The sequence below is a fragment of the Aphis gossypii genome, chromosome 1, assembly GCF_020184175.1.
Source record: "Aphis gossypii isolate Hap1 chromosome 1, ASM2018417v2, whole genome shotgun sequence".
Classification (NCBI taxonomy): domain Eukaryota; kingdom Metazoa; phylum Arthropoda; class Insecta; order Hemiptera; family Aphididae; genus Aphis; species Aphis gossypii.
This window is the reverse complement of record NC_065530.1, coordinates 54,238,484-54,257,998: the sequence shown is the minus strand read 5'-3', so window position 1 is coordinate 54,257,998 and position 19,515 is coordinate 54,238,484. Positions and strand designations below refer to the sequence as shown.

The following is a 19,515-nucleotide window of genomic DNA, read 5'->3' as shown; positions in this document are numbered from 1 at the left end:
ATGGCAAGTTTTCTATTGTCTTTTTTTGCCGTAGACCAAGTTTCACATCAAGCATTGGTTATTATCGGTCTAAGATAGCTTATGTACAAAGTAATTTTTAATAATAGTTTTGATCTTAATAATTTGTTTATGCTAAAGGTAACATTCATTTCCATTTGACTTTGTTTCTTTTATTTCCCTATGCATGTTATTATTGCTGTTTATACCTATTAACACCCAAGTACGTATTTAAAATTATTCACCTTTTCAAAACTCATACTTCCTATTTTCAGGTTTGACTGGTTTAAATTTCTTCTAGATACTATCATAAGTTAGGTAAGTCTTTTCTTTTTTGATAATTTATCTGTATATAAAAGTTAATAAGGCAAAAGAACAAATTCAAAAAATTTATAGGTACCTATGTACTACAAAAATTATACTTCTTATTTATACTTGTTTATATATATATATATATATAAATATACATATAAATTAAAACATAGTGAAAGCTTCATTTATATAAATACTGTTTATACATAATCTATACTCAAATTGCTTATGTTAAGATTCTAGTGATTTAATACATCACAAATTCACAATAATTCCAATAATTCAATTTAAAATATATATAAAAAAAACATATTTACCGTATCCTAAATTTGGTATTATTGTGATAAAAATTGTTAAAACTACTATAGAAATTATTAAAGAATTCATTTTTAAAGCCATAATAAAACTTGTTAATAAAAATATTAGCTGATGTACAAAGTTCAAATGATAAAAGAATTAACGTACGGTTTTTATTACAGTTTTTGCCTAAACCTGCAATAAGATTTTACCATGTAATACGTACAGCTGAATAAACTTATTATTTGAGACTTAAAAACATACGTTATTTTTTGCTTCGTATTTTTCGTTGATGTATTTGTTTTGTTACTAATACCACCTGGCAAAGTGGTAATATAGAAAAAACTTTTAAGAAAATATTTAGATGTTAAAAACAATTGCAATTCGCATAAATCGTAATAGTTTTAATATAATAAATAGGGTAGGTTATATCAATTTGGACTGAACTGATTCTTCTAAGTTCTAAAGCACCACGAACTACAAATTGTGCCGAGTCTTTCCAACAACATTTTTATTTAACATTTTAATTCACAATTTTATTCACCTCATTAGGTGAGGTACTTTCTGGGTGGTTCGATGTTAACAGTTAGTATAGCCGGAGATATTTATCCTAGCTCGGTCTGTAAGGTGGGATTCCGATATGAGAGCTATGTCGATTCTCTCATCGTGTAATGTAGCTGTTAATTCGTTTATATGGTTTAGAATGCCATTGCAATTCCATAAAAGAACAATGAGTGAGTTGCTAATAGTATTATTTATCATTATGGTTTTTATGTAGTTGTGTGATGACGGTTATAAGAAGGGATAAGAGTGGGTTTATTATTGATTTAAATTCAGAAATCAAGTTATAAAGAACTGATGTCTGGTGATTGGTCTGGGGTAGGTACAGCATTCGACTTGGTTCCTGAAGTAATATGAGCGTAGGAGGTTGGGGTTGAACATGTGAGGGGGGGCTAGAAAGATCGCCAGTGGGTTAGTTTGGTGAGTAGGGATTACATTTTGGGGGGAGAATTTTAAAGTTGGCTTACGTGATTTTTGAAGTTGCTTGTGTACCTGACATCCTCTGTAGTTGGCAGAGTGGCTTCCTTGGCAGAATGCGCAGATAATTCGTGATCTTTACAGCATCAATCGCAGCGTGAATTAAAGTTGCAGTAAGAGCGAGTGTGGCCGTAGTCTTGACAGTTCTGGCATTGTACGAGCTTACGACGTTAAGTGGTTCTTCAACCTTAATTTTTGTGTGAAGAATGGGTGTGATGTCGAAAATTGTTTTGCAGTTTTTGTCCTTAGCCAGGTCTACAAAAAAGAGAGGAAGAGCTATCTTTGTTAGGCGCTGTTTTATGTTAACTACTTTCAATATTGAAAAGTTTAAGTTTCCCAAAGCGAATTTTATTTCTTCACATGATGTAGATGGGTGGAGTTTACTACCCTGAAAGGTTTTTCATTTTGTAGTTGGTAGGTATAAAATTGCCCATTTTTTTGGGTAGTCAAAAAGTGAATTATTTGACGATAGCCATCAGAGTTGTTGGCTTGGACTTTGGAGTGTTTCTGAGTGGATTTGCAATGAAAAGCGTTTTCTTTGACCAGATTTAACAAGAGATTTGTATAATAGGTTGTAGTCGAGTTTTTGATTGGCAAAGATTGGGGGAATCTGATATTTTTGGAGAGGTGTTTTTGACGTGTCCTTGTTTGTGAATTCATTGTGAGTTTGAGTGACTGTTACAGTTTCTTTTTGTGCTGTCTGTATTGTTAAAATCAAATATTTTTGAGTCTTGAAGTGCGGAAAATCGATTTAGATAAGAAAATTGAGATTGGGTCGGAGTGTTATTTGTGTTGTTTTTGTTTCCCCTAGGTGTTCTGGGAGAGCGGAAACCGTCTTCATCTGTGGAGACCGGAACTATTATGTTATTTTTATTTTTATTTTAGGGACAGTTTTATCTGGTTTGTAAGGTATAGTATAAAATTGATTATAAATGCAAGATGTATAAATATGGGTTTACATAATTTAATTAATGTGGTTAATTAATTGCTTGTATCTCTATTTTACCGTGAGTGGGACGGGAGATAAGGTAGCGATAAGCCCGCGGAGAGCATCACGCTGGACGCGTAGTTATGTAACGTTGTGACTATATTATGGATTGTGAATTCTTACCAGTTAATTAAAAATTTCTTGATCGTCTGATTTTCTCGGAGGACTAGGACCTCTCGGAAGCTGAGAGTAGTATGCGCGAATCGGTGGTACTTGGATGAATATTTTGGTACGCAATTCAAGTTGACAATCAAAAATTTGAGTACGGAGGAGAAGAAATATAATATCTCAATCTCATTATGGAGCACATGCGCGCGTAACGACTCTCCACGGCGGAATATATTAAAAATTTAATAAAAAAAATAAAAAATAAAATTCGGTGACCAGTGATAATGTGATTTATTGTTTATTACCACTGAGATAGATAAGAATATTCTTATCTGTCTCAGTGTTCATGATAGTGATATAAACCGTTTTTTTTTCATAGACCTTATACTATCTTATACTGTCTGGTATTAAATCGTGTTAACAAGTATAAAATATTAAAATATGAACTTAGTTGTAGTTGATAAAGATTAAAGAACTACATAATGTGAATGTCATATTCACATATTTCACTATTCAATGATATTACTTTTAATTTTATAAAAATAGTTTAATAAAAGTTAAGTGTTAAAGCATACTACATAGTACATTAAAACATAATACATGTACATTGAAAATTATTTTGTTTTGTTAATAAATATCTAATAATTATTATTAAGTACCTATAATGTTTTTGTAATTCACTTATAAAATATATAAAGTACATTTTCAATGACATTTAAACTATTTTCTCATCAGTGTTAATATAATAATATATTTAATTTAATTTTAAATCGATAATCATAAATACAAGTTGATCATAATTAATTATAAATGGTAAATAATATGTAACAATCTCTATAGTATAATGAAGTTTAATTTACTGTTATTTTCACTTGTAATATTTATGTATATTTTATTCTGAATTAGTCTGGAAACAATGATGATGCATTCCATCGTACTGGATCGTTTCGTCGTGTTTTACCTCCAGGGAATGATACAACTGGTATAAGTGGTATAGCAGTAAAATCTACCAATACCAATAACACTTATATTAATGAACAGTATATTCCTTTTTTTCTCGAGTATACCCTCATGTCTGAATTGTAAGTAATAAGAAATTAAATTATACATACATTCATACCTTTTTTTTTTTTTAAATGCTGTACAAATTGTATGGATTAGTACACAGAATACTAAAGTTAGGGTTTACTTATGACATATATCAATTGGTTAAGTCAGTAGCGTACTGAATAATATTCAGACTTGATGTAAGCTACCATTTGACCATCCATGCACCTACAGCTTTTAATCTACATTTTGTTTTTTTTACTTAATAGCATTGGTACATATTACTACTAAAAAAGTTTATTTCGCTAAATTCATTACCATAAGCGTGTGCAGGAATTTTTCACAGGGTGTGCAGAATTATTTTAGAAAGGTTACTTGAACTACTACAATTCAGTTAGATAAATATTGTCTTAATATTATAACAATTTAGTAGTTTGTAATAAATTAAAATTTTTTAGACACTAGATATTTTATTGATAATGAAAATAAAGAATATTAGATGTAAATTTAATGTTATTATTGACTATTGTATAAAATAAAAACAATTATTAATTTACATATTATATTACATTTGCTTACTAACCTACTCTCAATAATCAGTTTTAAATAATAAAACAATTTTTCATCGAAAATTTAAAGTAGACACAACATTTTACAGAATATGAAGTTACACACTTTGCACACCTCGTGCATACGCCTATGTTCATTACCTATCTATCCAACCTTTTTGGTCTTGAGGCAATTGCCTCAAAAAAGCCTATTATGGTACACCTCTATCTTTAGTTATTTTAATAAAATATAAATTAAAAGTAATGCAGACTATATATTGTATATTAGTATATTACATTATCATAGTACTATAGTATGGTAAGTGTAGTGGTAAATATTGTTTTCTTTGAATATTTACATTTACTTAATTAATTTTTATCATTCATTTAATTCCAGTAATATTTTGAGCAAAAAATTAATACCAGGAGTGTATGTAATACCAGCAGATAAAACTCCATTCAGTAAGCAAAAGTTATATTAATATTGACCAAAATGTTATTAATTTTATATTGTGTTTCAGTATGGTTTGGAGTGATTTTCCCGAGGTACGGGCTTTATAAAAATGGAGTTTTCCGTTTTCGCTTACTTATAGATAAAAATTGGCCAAACTGTGATTATCCCAAAGTAATATTTGAGACACCACTATTTCATCCATTGGTCAATCCAGATACTGGGGAAATGAGTATTCAATATCATTTTCCAGAATGGAAAAAAGGAGTTAGTCGTATTTGGCATGTAATAGATCATGTCTCAAAATCATTTTATGATATACCTAGAACTAAAACTCCAGAAAATCTAGAAGCTGCAGAATTGTATATTTTATACTTCCTATTTATTTTTGGTCAATAATTTATTGACAATTGATTTTTAGATTGAAAACAGATAATGAAAAGTATATGAAAAAATGTGAAGATTGTGTAAAACAAAGTCAAATTGATATATATAAGCAACCAATGCATTCGGAGAATATTGATCCAAATTATTTGCTATTTGATGTTTATGATGAAGAAATTCATGGAACTTTAAGACGTTCATGGCTTCAACAAAAAGTTTGTAATTTTATTAATAAATATTTAATAGTTTCGATTGTTTCTTCAACATTTAAAAGTTAATAATGCAAAAAAATTATGTCCAGAATTCAAGTGCGGACTGGGATTTAAAAATATGATAATAGGGATCTTTATTAAAAGCATATAATTTTATGCACACTTAAGAAAGTTATGCTGACAACCCATATCATATTTCCACCTACTAACTTTGATTCATAGACATTATAGGGCAAATAATTAGGTAGGTATCAGAGTAAATTATAAAAAGAGCATTTAGCACTTTTATGACCAGTCCGCGTTTAGTCAGAATCTAACTACAAATGTCTGATCACTGAATGTCAAAACTATTTCTTAATATACCACTTTACAATACATCATATTTTATATTATACCAGTAATTAACTTTTTTTTAATCAACTTAGATATTTATAATATAAATTAATTGTTTTATTTTTAGGAAAATGACAACAAGACTCAAAATTTATCTTGGGTACAACCTGGATCATTAGAACCATTTTCTCGGTCAAACACGTAAAAATGATATTTTTAAATCTGATAACAGTTAACAAAAGTATTAATATTCATAAAATTAGATATATTTGTTGTACATATTGTAATATTGATTAATATTTTAATTAAATATGGTATATAATAAATTTAAAAGTTATTTTCCACTTTCCAAAATGTATATTATAATTATTTTAAGTATAGAAATCTTAATTTTATTTTAAGATTATAAGACGATCATATAAAGTATTTAGTTTTAAAAGAGAAATATTAACAATTAATTAGTAGTTAATCAAGAAATAAAAGATAGTATTATACTATTATCTTTAACTGACAAAATGTAGTACTTAAGGTACAAAAGTTTATTCAAATATGCATCTATTGATCTATTCATTATTATATTATATAAAAAAATAGTTCAATTTTTAGGAACTTAATTAATTTAATACATAATATAGTTACCAATATATATAGGATAACCAACCCTTAAAGAGAGGTTAAAAAAACTACTGTAGTTATTATTTAAACAGAGACTATTAATATTTTCTGGTAAAAGGATTCTGTCTTACAGAGGGTCTGTTATAGAGAGGTGTACTGTAATTACTTATATAGGCTGTAGCATTGATATTATAACATGTAAAATCTACTGGCTACTGTATTATAAATATTTTTAGTGCATAATAAAGCCATTAGTCAATACTTATATAGGAAGAATTTCGGGTTCTTATTAATTTTAATGTAGCTCATAATGGTATATATGTATTTAGTATTACATATAGATTATTGGTACAACATATTAAACTCATCGTATATACATTGTAAATTATATTTAAAAATAAATTACATATTATTAACACCAATTTAAAACATATTACACATACAAATTTTTTCTTTGTCAATGATAACCATATGAATATACTATACATACTTACTTTCTATTCAAAACCAATTATTATTATTCATTTTTCAGTTATTAAAAAGGGAATAACCATTTCCCGTCAATCTATCTGTTATGGTAAAATTATTATATAATAGGTATATTCCATTATCTTGGAATAATATCCATTATTAAATCCATATTATTTACTTGTTTTATATCAATGTAAGAATTAAATTTGCATATTTTAAGTGAAATATGGAATTATCTCCGTTGAGAATCATTTTTCGTATACAATGATATTAATTGAATTCAAATTAAATACATCCATTATAGTGACCTACTATACAGCAGAGCACGACTCACATGACCACTCTTTTTTTGATTAAATTCATATAAATAGCAAAAATTATAAAAACATTTTGTAATTGAAATATTTATAAAAATGGTAGTTTTTATACTCAAGGTTTATTTAAAACTTATTCTTTTTATATTAAAGTTTTGAAAATACAACACAAGATTCGTCGTATGTAATTCTATCTAATCTAAAACACTATCCATAAGCACTAAAATTTTTTATAGACATTTAAAGTTCAAATTTGAACGAAATAACTTATTTAAATAATAAATAACAATTTTAATTATTTTGTAATAATTCAAAAATAAAACAAGTAGCGGTACTGCTCTGCTGTACATTAAGTGCCGTGTGGATCATTATTATATAAAATAGTGTTAAGTTATAAACATTGTATTAAATTTTCATGTTTTATCGATACTTCAAAAGATAATACTAAAAAAATTAAAAATTGTAGTTTTCTATAAATAAATTTAACTTTATATGGATAACAATAATATAAACATTTGGTGAAATTTTTAAGTATTTACAGTAATTCGTTTTTGAGTTACAACTTTATAAAAAAATTGTTTTACGTAAAAATTCCCATTTTTCCGTCATTCTTTTTTGTTTTTCCCGATTTTTTTCTAATTGAAAACTACTGGGAAATTTTTACTTTTGACCTGTATAATGTACTATGGAGACATAGGTAGGATATTCACTTTGTCATTGGCGATCAACCCCGAAGTTTAAAATTTAAGCATTATTTCGACAAGTTACGCTGTACACAGACACTAAGACACAAAAACAAAAAACACACATCATTGTAAAATCAATACATTCGTCATTTTCTTCAGAATCTAACATTTACAATGTAATAAAATTATTTGAAAATACTACTTGTTGATCATAAACAAATTCTATAATACGGATTGGCCCGGAGATAATTTTAATAAACCATTATATTTTCTAAGCTTTTACTATTGTCAATTACAACAAATTTTCACTAAAAATAAAAACGTAATATCATCGTTCATTCAATCAAATACTTGTAGTCATTTAGATGTGTATGATTTATTAATCTGCTTTTATAGTCCTTTTTCTTAAACATTTTTATTTTTGCTTTATATTATAACTCACTAGTATGTACGAGTATGACCAGTAGGTAGTATGACACAAATCCGCATGAATGGCTTAGCACTTATGTATATTATACTCATTACTCATAGTGATATTATAAAAAGTCGACAATCTGATATAATTGAAGATACAATTAGCTTTTTTGTATGGAGCCACGGCATGTTTAATTTTTATTTGAGGATGATGATTAAATTATCATAAAGATTTTTTATTATATACATTTTTAACAACATAATATTATGTCCATAATCCATATCACATACTATACATACAAAAATAGTCTGCAAGTAAGAAATATATTTTATATATATTTATTATGAATTTATAAATCCTAAATAATTGCAGTTAACATTTTTTTTACGGTGTGATATAGAAAACAGAATTTATAGTAAATGTATTGGTTTTTTGTTTTTTCGCTGTCTCCCTGTTCCCCCTCCCCGGTTAACGAGAACAATTTCTCCGGACGATTTGTAATGATCCAGTCATTTAAGCTTCAAAAAAGGTGTTTTTAGGAATTAAGTCAGAAAGTTTTTAAACTTTTGCAGAAAATTTAGTTGTAGGTTTCTAATTAACCAAAAAAAAGTTGCATTCATCCAAGGTCCGGAAGTGTCCGTCGTCTTGGATTTTATGTGTTATTTTTCAGTTTTTTCAAATTATTTAAAAAAAAAATTAATTTTATCATAGGAATATTTCTACATAAAGATATTGCTGACAAAATTTACAACAAATATGTATATTTATCTATTTTTGTAACTTAACCAGGTAAACAGTGAATGTGAAATACACCCGCGCGTTGTAATATTTGATGTTGCGCGCATTTATATATAGGTGCAGCTGCGCTGTGCGGTGTAGCTACGCATCGGCGTCGCACTATTGTAAAATAAAAAACGTAACAACACAACACAAATAAAATTCATAAACAAACAAACATGGTAGTGATATTATTATCATTAGTAATAACGAAAAATATGGGCGAATGTAAGTTTCCACACGAGATATAGCAGGTAAAAATTATGTAAGTTCTTACACGAAAAAAAAATTATACCAAATACCAAGGCTGGGGAAGTTAGCGATTTTTTTTTAACTCGTTAAGTTATTTTAAAATAATTTAGTTAAGTTAAGTTAAGTTAAAAGTTACTCAATATCAATAATTTGAAAAGAAGAAAAACAAAACTATATTAATAATATAAAATATCAGATTATAACTTAAAAATAATTATACACAGTATGATACTATGTGAATTGTTTGAGTTTTCGCAATAATCCAAATAAAATTTGATTTTTTACGATTATTATTATTTTATACCTATACAAATAATATGTGGACCATTCACCTTATATTATTAATTGAATTAAAAAAGTTGAATTGGATTTTTTTTATGTAATACAAAAACAAAACAAATTTTAACCACACTAACTACGTTTAAGTTGTCATTCCGGGAGTAGACCGTTTGGGCGAATAACTATAATATACCGTTTGAATTTCGTATTTTTTTCATGTGAGAACTTACATAATATTATTATGTACCCGCTTACCTGCTATGTTTCGTGTGGGAACTTACTAAACTCCAAAAATAATCGGTCGGTAATGGGATACTTGATGAAAATTGATATTCAAATAGATTTCCAGTAAATAGAATAAACCGATTGAAAATAATGCCATCGTCGCAAGTTTTAAGAAACTAAGAACCAGCTAACGAAGATGGTCTTGAAAATAATATTCTTGACAGCAATTTAAATAATATTGGTATAAAAGAAGATCAAGTTGTGTTACTCGTACTTTTACATCATTTTCTATAGACATTATGAGCATTTATTAACATTCCTATTTCCTACTATTCTGTTTATTTTGTAAAGCTCGCTATTTAGTAGTGAAAAGTCCAAATTTATCAAATATTATCATTATTTATCGTTGGGTTACGATTTACGAAGTATTCATTTACTTATATCATACTTACATGGGTTGCATTGGATATATAATGAAAGGAAATGGTTTAAAGAAAGTTTGAAGTACAATTTATGAGCCGAAAAAACTGCAGTGAGAGAACATACCGTTAGTTTATTTGGACCTATCAAGTATCATTTTACATTCATTTACGATGAATACAATTTTAGATGATACTGAGGATTTTATAATATGATCAAATTAGCCCTTTACTCAAACGCAAAAATTAATTTTATAACCTATACCGCGCATAGGTATATGTAGGTAGAATATATTGTAATATTTGTAAATAAATGATATGCATTATTATTTAGGTACCTACTTAAAATATAGACTATAGTATACCTTTATCAACAAACATAATGCATATATATTAATCATAAATCAATAATATACAATATAATATTATGAAATGTTATTATGTAAGTGCATGCAAAAAAGCGTAAATACTTCGTTTTCTAGTTTACATGAGTAAGACGCGCAGCCTGTATAGTATATATATAGACTATTAAAACGCGCCACATCAAATATTACAACGCGCAAGTGTATTTCACCGTTTACCTGTTTAAGCTACAAAAATATATAAATATACATATTTGTTGTAAATTCTGTCAGCAATATTTTTATGAAAAGGTATGATAAAATTAATTATTTTTTTAAATAATTTAAAAAAACTGAAAAATTACACATAAAATCTAAGATGGCGGACACTTCCGGACCTCGGAGCGATGACGACTTTTTTTGATTAATTAGGAACCCACAACCAACCTTTCTGCAAGTTTCAAAACTTTTCGATTTAATTCCGGTAAAAATCGCTAAATGACTGGACTATAATATAGAATACTATCATACCGATAATATATTTTTTTAATTTTATAAGTATTATTTTATTGTAGATTAAAAAAAAATACGAATCTGGATAATTTATAATTGTACTAAGCGATGGCCTCATTTACCCAATTCCTAATCATTTTTAGCCGGGATTGGCTGCTTTTGTTGGCAAAATAACAACTTTAGTGTTTACTATTTTTGTCAAATTAAAATGTCAATTTTATGAGCAGTAGGTATCGAGTAGTATCAGTAGGCTAAATAAGGACAATCGTGAGATCAAACTATTTGGCATAAAAAAAAATTATTTCTCAATTATATAAAATATATAAGTTTAAAAAATAAATAGTCCCAACAAAATCACATAAATTTAAACTAAAAATATTTTTATAAACTATTTTCTACAATTTTAGAAAGTAATCATATGATAAAAAATTATAATAAATATGTATGTATAAAAGAAAAAGTATAACATTTTCGAGATACCTGAAAACAGATATTATATGTTTAAAATTTTAAATAACCATACATGGTCTCTATATCTATTATCTATTATAGCTGATAATGTTATATATGAAGTATTGAATTATTTTCATAAATATTTAAAAGAGCAGTTCTGAAATATCCTATTATCTTGTCATTTTCTAAAGCATATTATTTTTCTTTATTTTCTGTGTGTTGAATTTTTTTCTCCAAATAAAAAGAAAGTGTTTATAAATCACATATCACAATATTGTTTATTCGATTTAATTATTTAAGTGAATATATTACACTTTATTATTGTATACTGTACTTTACTCAATTTTATATTGAAATTTAAAAAAAGAAGAATACAAAATTTCTTTTGTTATTTACCAATATTGTTGGGTTGTTAATATTATTAGTTATTACTTTGGTGGCTCGAAATTGGTATATCTTTTACATTATTTTATATTGTGCAGACGCACATCAGTATATTTATAATGAATAAAAACAACATAATATTATTAGGTATTTTAAAAATTATTTTCATATCGGTAATTATGATTGATGAGTTAAAAAACGATATTTAATTTTGTATTTTTCATTGATTTTGTAATAGGTAAATTAATAGGTATTGCAATAATGCATTTTTTTTTTTTTAAAAAAAACGTCAACAATGTATATTTATGTATATTTATAATTTGTAAATCTTAACACTTAACTGCTACGATTTGCTTTGCGACCTGGAGTTGTTTCAAACTTATACATTTTACATATAATTTAAAACTTATTTTTTTTTTTGTATTGTTCTGAAAAATTCTTAAAAGTTTATAAATATATATTATGATAATGTCCAAAGTTCATAAGATTGGGATATTTGATATCTACCTACATATATATTAAAGCAAATCAATTTTACTTCTGTTTTTAAAATATTTTTTTCGGCTTAAAATTACTGTCTGGCAACAAGCTTTTTTTTAAATACTTAACTATCCAATTACCTATAGGTACTTGTACCTATATACCAACATTATAATTTGGCACCAACATAAATATCGTAGTTTGCTATGTGAGTATGTGACTATGTTGTATGTCTAGAACAATAAGTTTGTTGCTATTACTTTTGACATAATTTTCTTCTTCTCAAGACATAAAAAAAAATATATTTTAATTATTTTGTTTCAATACTATTGGGTTCTGCCCTCTGTTCGCTTCGCTCAACTCTTTAAATCTTTTTTTTCGTTACGCTCACTTTTTTTCTGATATCTGAAGTTAATTTTATGTGATTATTGTAATTGAAGTTTAAAGTACCTAGATTCTATAAGCTTAAACTAATTAAACTTTAATGTTTTTGCAAAAGGCATTACATTATAGCAATGTAATATATGTGTATGAAAAGGGGATTTTTATATTAATAAATATAAAGTATTTATCTTAAATGAGTAAATGGTTAGGATAGTTTAAGACGATTGGAAATTTGGAATAATATTGTTTGTTGTGGGTACTCGTATAAAATACGTCGCCAATGAATTATACATTAATAATATTGTGTATAGTATTGTGTACCCGGATACCCTAACTTACATACTTTACGTTTTCAATTCAATATAATAAATATTTAACTTTGATCATAATAACTATTAACGTTTGAAATATTTATTATTTAATTTCTGTAAGAGCACTAACAACTAAAAGGTGACATAAGGTGTTATTACATTATATATACCTATACATTAATATAATACCTATATATTATGCTAAGTTTCAATATTGTTGTACTAATATTTACGGCAACTATTCTACATTCATACAATGATAATATTATGTATTATGCGTAGGTACTACTAATAATATAATAGTGATATAGAGGTAACTTAATAATTTAGACTTCTCGCGCTCGTATATATTATACCTATATATTATGTATAGGGTTATTATCTATTACCAATTGGCAATTACCTACGGGGATTTGATCGATTTTCGGATAAACACGGAACACAATATAACAATATAATTGTATTAATGTCCACTGCGTCCGTGCAAAATAGCGACAACTGCATATCACCTGTGCGTCTTGCATTAAATCGCATTAAACGCTATTATTCTATTCAATTAAGTTTGGCAAGAAAACATTTCGAAATCGACTTCAATAACGTAATGTACTCATGTAGTCGAGCCAAACTGCTATTAATACATTCATAATGTTTTATCATACATCGCCGACCGAGAATATTTCTTGTCATTATTTTTATTTTCATTCGAAATCGTTTTTCGTTGCATACTACCTTGTACCTGATTCGTCCGCTGCAAAATGCGTAGTAAATACCTAACTTATCTGTTACAATATTATAATAGTAATAATATTTCTAGACTTCTAGAGTATATAGTCTTTGACTATATATTATAATGACGCAGCACTATACATAACAGCGCGCACCTTTGGTCGATCCGGCCAGCCTGCAGGAGCTGTAGAAAACGGCCAGCGCCTACGTCTCTACATACATACGCTATATACGCATATATGCGCGAGGCATCAGGGCTCCGATCTATTTCGAGCGTAACCCCGCGCGACAGCTCTGTATTTCTGGCTGGCCGTCCTACAACTTTTACTGGCTGACAACTTAAAAATACATCGCGCACACAATAACGCCAAAATTCGATTACACGAACGAGATAACAAAAGGGACACGGGGAAAAAAACGGCTCTCGCGAGTATGTCGTAGTAGATATAGGTATATTAGTACGAAATTTGCGGCCAAAAAAAAAAACATCACCGCCTCTGCCGTCGAGCGTGTATAATATTATGCACTATGTCATGACCTCATAACGTATATCCATCTCTACGACAATCATACGAGTATAATATAATTGAATATTATTATTGTCATAAGTACCGCGGCAATTATAGTGGTTATCGTATGAAAATGTTAAAATATAGATGCGATAATAGGTGCAGATTGCAGGGGTGCAAAAATTCTAGAGCTAACACCACGAATCCCATAATAGTACAAGCGCTATAACGTCTATACGCACAAACACACACACACACGGTAATGTAAAACTACAGTTTATAATAAATAATAATTTTTTCGGAGAATGTTCACTGGCACAGACTGAAAATTTTATGTATTTTTTTTTTTATGCACATATTTCATCAGTTTTTGGCTAAATATTAAATTATAAATTGCACTTATTTTTTCATCTTTATAATAACTTTTGTTGGTTAATTGTGCGCATCAATAAACATTTTTTTTCTTATTATTAATTTTTACCATACGATAAATAAATAATAAATAAATTGTATTATTAATTATTTTGTAATGCCAATATGCCAAATAAGGAGAGATGTTTAAACTATATTATATATGCAATATGCATGTACATTTTTTTTTTAAGATTTGACGGCTAAGTCTTTTAACAAAAATAGTATCTACATACTTATAACACATTTACATATAACAACAAGAAGTAAGAACAAATTATTTTACAACATAATATATACTAAGGATTTATAGAAAAGATGCTTCACAAATATTTAATAATTTAAAAATATAGGAAGGGTCCATCATATTGGCAATAGACATTATATTATGCATAAAGCATAAAAAAATTCATTTAACAAATATTTTGTGGTGGATAGTGAAATGAAAAAGAGGACAAAATGTCGGATACATCATAGGGGGATTTTAAAATAAATCAGTGATAGGAGTGTAGATTTTTTAGTTTGAATTTTTAAAAAAATTTTATGTAACAAACACGTCAATAATATTGAATGAATTGATTTTAAAAAATAAGCATTTCAATTTTCGATGAGATTGCAACGCGCTGCAAATTTCGCATCATCATAGGAGCCGTTATTATGTATATATTATTATTAACATTCGCTGGCCAAGGTAAAAAACGACGCGGCGGCCGGGAAATTGTTTATTGCAAGCTATATAATATTATATATATTATGATTTGCGTAGCTTTGAATTTACGCGGTATCCCGCGGCAAGGTTATTTATAAAATCAAACAAATTCGTCTGTTGGCCAAAACCTTTAGCGCTTATAAAATTATTATCGTGTCGTCGCCGTGGGTTTTTTTTCATCGGCCCTTGAACCTTTATGGGGCTTAGGTACCGCAGCCCTATTGACTTAAACAAAACAAAATATAAGTACGGAGAAATTACAAGACTCGTCATTTGCGTCACTATATGGGGAGGTTAAGGCTATGAGACTAACCCCACTCAACTCCATCCATGTGTTGATTTAGACACTCAAAATTGTTTACGATTTTAATGACTTACTGGGGAACTGATTGCATAAAATATACTCCTCCAATCTTTGACCAGAATTTTGATCCTAATTCCTAATGCGTTGTACCCATGCTTCCACGGCTCCGGAAAACGCTGTAGTTTTGTTCAATTCGATAGACTCGTCCACTATCCCTATTTTAATTGTAAACATAATTAGTAAGTATGCCTTTTAAACCTGCGACGAACAACAATTTTAGGTTGGGTATATACACTACGTTGACCTCGGGCAAAACCAAATGGAGTGTGGTGACTATAGCGGGACTTCTTCGGTGGAACCTATCTATACTATACCGTAATGGTGAGTGGTGACACACAAAAATAGACACATATTATACTATAATAATATACCACGCTATGCTATGTACAGAAACGAGAGACGACGACGACTACAACGTTCCGGGCGCCCACGCATTTGACCTTCACGTCTTGACAAGACTAAGGATATTTCACATCTACAAGGTCAACACTAGCCGTAAATTATTGTGAGAACACAAACCTTTTGTACTAACGACGAAATGCCGAAAAATATCTATTAATACGAATAATATATTATTATAATATTATTATATGTTATATGAATAATATAGATTTATTACACTACCGTTTAGTACCGTCACTACCTACATGAATCATATTATATTATGTGACTAATTATAAAACAATAAATGGAAATTTTAATAAAACACCACTATTTACTAAATGAGACTTAAATGATAAATTATTTAATAGACATTATAAAGAAAACAAAATATAAAATAAATATATCTACTTTGGTGCCTAATTTAATAATATATTATATAACTAAGTAAAACAATGTACAAATATAAATAGATAAATTTAATGTAAATGCATTGTAACTGTTATGTAAATAATGTAATCACCATTTAATAACTACGCAGTTGATGCATTAAATAAATAATAAAATAATTCATTTTCACTAAATAAACGTTCATCATATTATATTATACAACAATTACTAAGTATAACATAAAATACGTTATAAATTAAAGTAGGAACATAATATTGAAATAGATATAATGTGAAATATTATGTATTAATTCTTCAAAATGTCGAAACGTACCCTAGTATTATTGTTATACATTATAGCTATAATTTATCTATAAAGAAATTTATAATGCAACAAAATATATTTATTCTAATTAGAATATACTTAAGTTCTTAAATATCTCCATTTGTTATATAAATAGTATTTTTTTTAATTTTTACTGGCAAAGAATATAAGTAAACTATAATTATAATTATAAACTATAGTTATAAAGTTTGTTTCTAAATATTGGGTTAAGCGAAAATAAAATTGGCTGTAAATAAATACCTAATAATAAAAGAATCATTTGTTATCAAATATCTAAATACTAAATTTTAAGAACCTATACATACTATTGATTTCATATTACGTAAATACAGAACTAATAGGTATTTACGTTTGCAATATAATCGAAGAAAACAGTATTTTCTATAATATACTTTGGCAATATTTCAAGTTAAATGATCTAAATTTTTATTGGAATAACTAGATAGCTTAGACTGTACAAATAGGTTAAATAATTGTATACAAATATAACTTGATAATATTATTATAATGATATATTTTAAGGAGTTATGACTATGCAATTTCTGTGTACGACAGAAATAGGTTATAGTTGCCTACTCATTAATTTGTACCTCATCAATCAATACATCATATTATTGTTATGACTTATGAGTAGATAATATTATATATGTAAATAATAAATACTATTGTCTAATAAAAACTTAAATATTTGTGGATTTAAAAATTACGCGCACAGTTCAATTATTAATAAATTCTAATTTGAGTATTTGACTATTATAATAGTATTATACAATAATATCACAATAAACTTACAAAATAATAACATATTAGGTACTGATAACTATTGAAATTACCCACCAAAAATGTATGATTTATAGTTATGTTTATTGTTTATACAATATACTTATATGTATACATAGTGCATATTATATCACGTATAATAAGAAATTATAGTTAATATTTTATTGATATATATATATTAATAAAATTGTAATTGAATTACAATTTACAATAATTATTCAATTATATATTCTGCATACGTTGGTATTGCCTACCATTTAATATTTATGAGAAATTAACCCAACAACTTAACTTGTAGGTCTTCAAAAGTATAAATAAAGTAGGTATAAATTTACTTCAATGGCTTCTAAAAAAGCAAAGTTGGTAGATGTATTCAAACAAAATCAACTTTTCGTTTTTAGATTTAAATAATATTATATTACAGAAACTGTGTATAAGGAATTTATTTTTATTTTTATTTCAACACTAAAGATAATAATTGTTTTCGAAGGTTTATAAAGAAAGTATATTATAAAAATTATTTAAAAACTTTTGATTGTTAATTACTACATGATAATGGATAAGATAGAAATAAGTGGGTTTTTTTAATAACAGTTTAAATTCTATAGTATGATTATGATATTTATAACTAAATGTATTATTATTATAAGCTAATGGTAATTTAAAAACGTTTATTGGTCTGGATAATGCGGTCTCCCTGAAACTATTTAACCTAATTTGTTTTGCGCGGCTGAGTGGAAATGTTACGTGAAAAGAAGGGAGCAGGTGCGGTGGCATATAGAGACGTTCCGGAGACTTTGGCATTAGTTTTGCACTTCGTCTATGGAGCCGTGGAAAATTATATAAATAGCCGTTGGCCAATGGTGTTCAAATTTAGAAAATCTCGTTTAAAAAACCTTAGCCGAACCATTTGTTCACCGCACACCTGTCATGATTAACATATTCAAAATTGAAAATCGTATATAGTAAGCAGACAATATATAAATATTATATTATATAATATAGTATTATAGTTATCTAGAGTTCTAGCTATTGCACTTGTATTGCTCATGTAAGTATAAATAAAAATGAATAGGCACTTGTTCTTTTCAGATTTGTTTCGTGTTAACTTAAAATATATAGTCAATACATAATTATACAGTTCATAAAATAAAATGTTATAATACAACCCAAATGGGGTCTTAATAGTTTTAATTTTTTGTTGTTTGGATTTAAACAACTATTTTAGACATACATATTTTCTAAACACTATTGTATTACCAGGGCCGGATTTAGAACAGACGCCGCCCTAGGCCCTTTTAAATATACCGCCCCTACGGCCCTACCCCAAGAAAAAAAAATGTAGTAAATATTTATATGATTTTTTTTTTCCATTTCTTACAAAATTTGCTGGCCTAGGTGTAAATACGGCCCTGAGTATTACTGAATAATGATTACTTAAATATTAAAATATTGGATACCTACTCAAATACACAATTAATATTTTAAACAAAAAAGTAATTTCATTATTTTATTCACAATTATCTCTAAGTATGGAATGATGTAGTAAAGTCAACATTATGAAACTATATCAAAAATAAGCATTTTTATCTAATACGCGTGATACATGCCGTGACTAACTTAACTACAAATTATTAACCCAAATTCACTGCTATTTATCTTTCTTAAATGTTCTTGATGAAGATTTTATGCATAAACAAACCTTACATAATGAGATGTTATTACCTAACCTAACGACTAACACTTATATATACCTAAACCTAATCATATTGTTTATGATATAATGTAAAACAATTGAATAATATTATTATGTACTAACTACTTACCGACAATTTCGATTTGTTATTTTTGTTATATTAAAATGTT

At 27.3% G+C, this 19,515-nt stretch overlaps 2 protein-coding genes and 1 long non-coding RNA gene across 3 annotated transcripts in view; 2 read left to right on the top strand and 1 right to left on the bottom strand.

Moving 5' to 3' along the window:
- Positions 1 to 3,138, bottom strand: part of LOC114131177 (uncharacterized) — a 44,985-nt gene extending 41,847 nt beyond the window's left edge. Inside the window, exons 1-2 of the mRNA XM_050199113.1 lie at positions 2,756 to 3,138; positions 627 to 1,899 (exon numbers count right to left, since the gene is read on the bottom strand). Coding sequence (XP_050055070.1) covers positions 627 to 708 — 82 coding nt within the window. The 5' untranslated portion in view covers positions 709 to 1,899; positions 2,756 to 3,138. The remainder of the gene's footprint in view (positions 1 to 626; positions 1,900 to 2,755) is intronic.
- A 264-nt stretch (positions 3,139 to 3,402) lies between these two features.
- LOC114131192 (AKT-interacting protein-like) lies at positions 3,403 to 6,069 on the top strand. Its single transcript, XM_027996355.2, has 6 exons — positions 3,403 to 3,553; positions 3,647 to 3,822; positions 4,733 to 4,797; positions 4,857 to 5,148; positions 5,208 to 5,385; positions 5,843 to 6,069. Exons 1-6 carry the CDS (start codon positions 3,551 to 3,553, stop codon positions 5,918 to 5,920), a joined length of 792 nt encoding a protein of 263 aa, XP_027852156.1. The 5' UTR covers positions 3,403 to 3,550; the 3' UTR covers positions 5,921 to 6,069.
- Positions 6,070 to 14,068: 7,999 nt separating this feature from the next.
- Positions 14,069 to 16,483, top strand: LOC114131190 (uncharacterized). The gene is made up of 3 exons (XR_003592969.2): positions 14,069 to 14,528; positions 15,974 to 16,074; positions 16,144 to 16,483. It is a non-coding gene; the product is annotated as an uncharacterized LOC114131190 (long non-coding RNA).
- The last annotated feature ends 3,032 nt before the right edge of the window (positions 16,484 to 19,515 follow it).

Bases quoted from the DNA above. Each gene is read 5' to 3' on its own strand.
- LOC114131192 (XM_027996355.2), top strand. The intron at 3,823-4,732 runs GTAAGTAATAAG...ATTTAATTCCAG, and splicing joins TATACCCTCATGTCTGAATT to TAATATTTTGAGCAAAAAAT. The intron at 5,149-5,207 runs GTATATTTTATA...ATTGATTTTTAG, and splicing joins AATCTAGAAGCTGCAGAATT to ATTGAAAACAGATAATGAAA.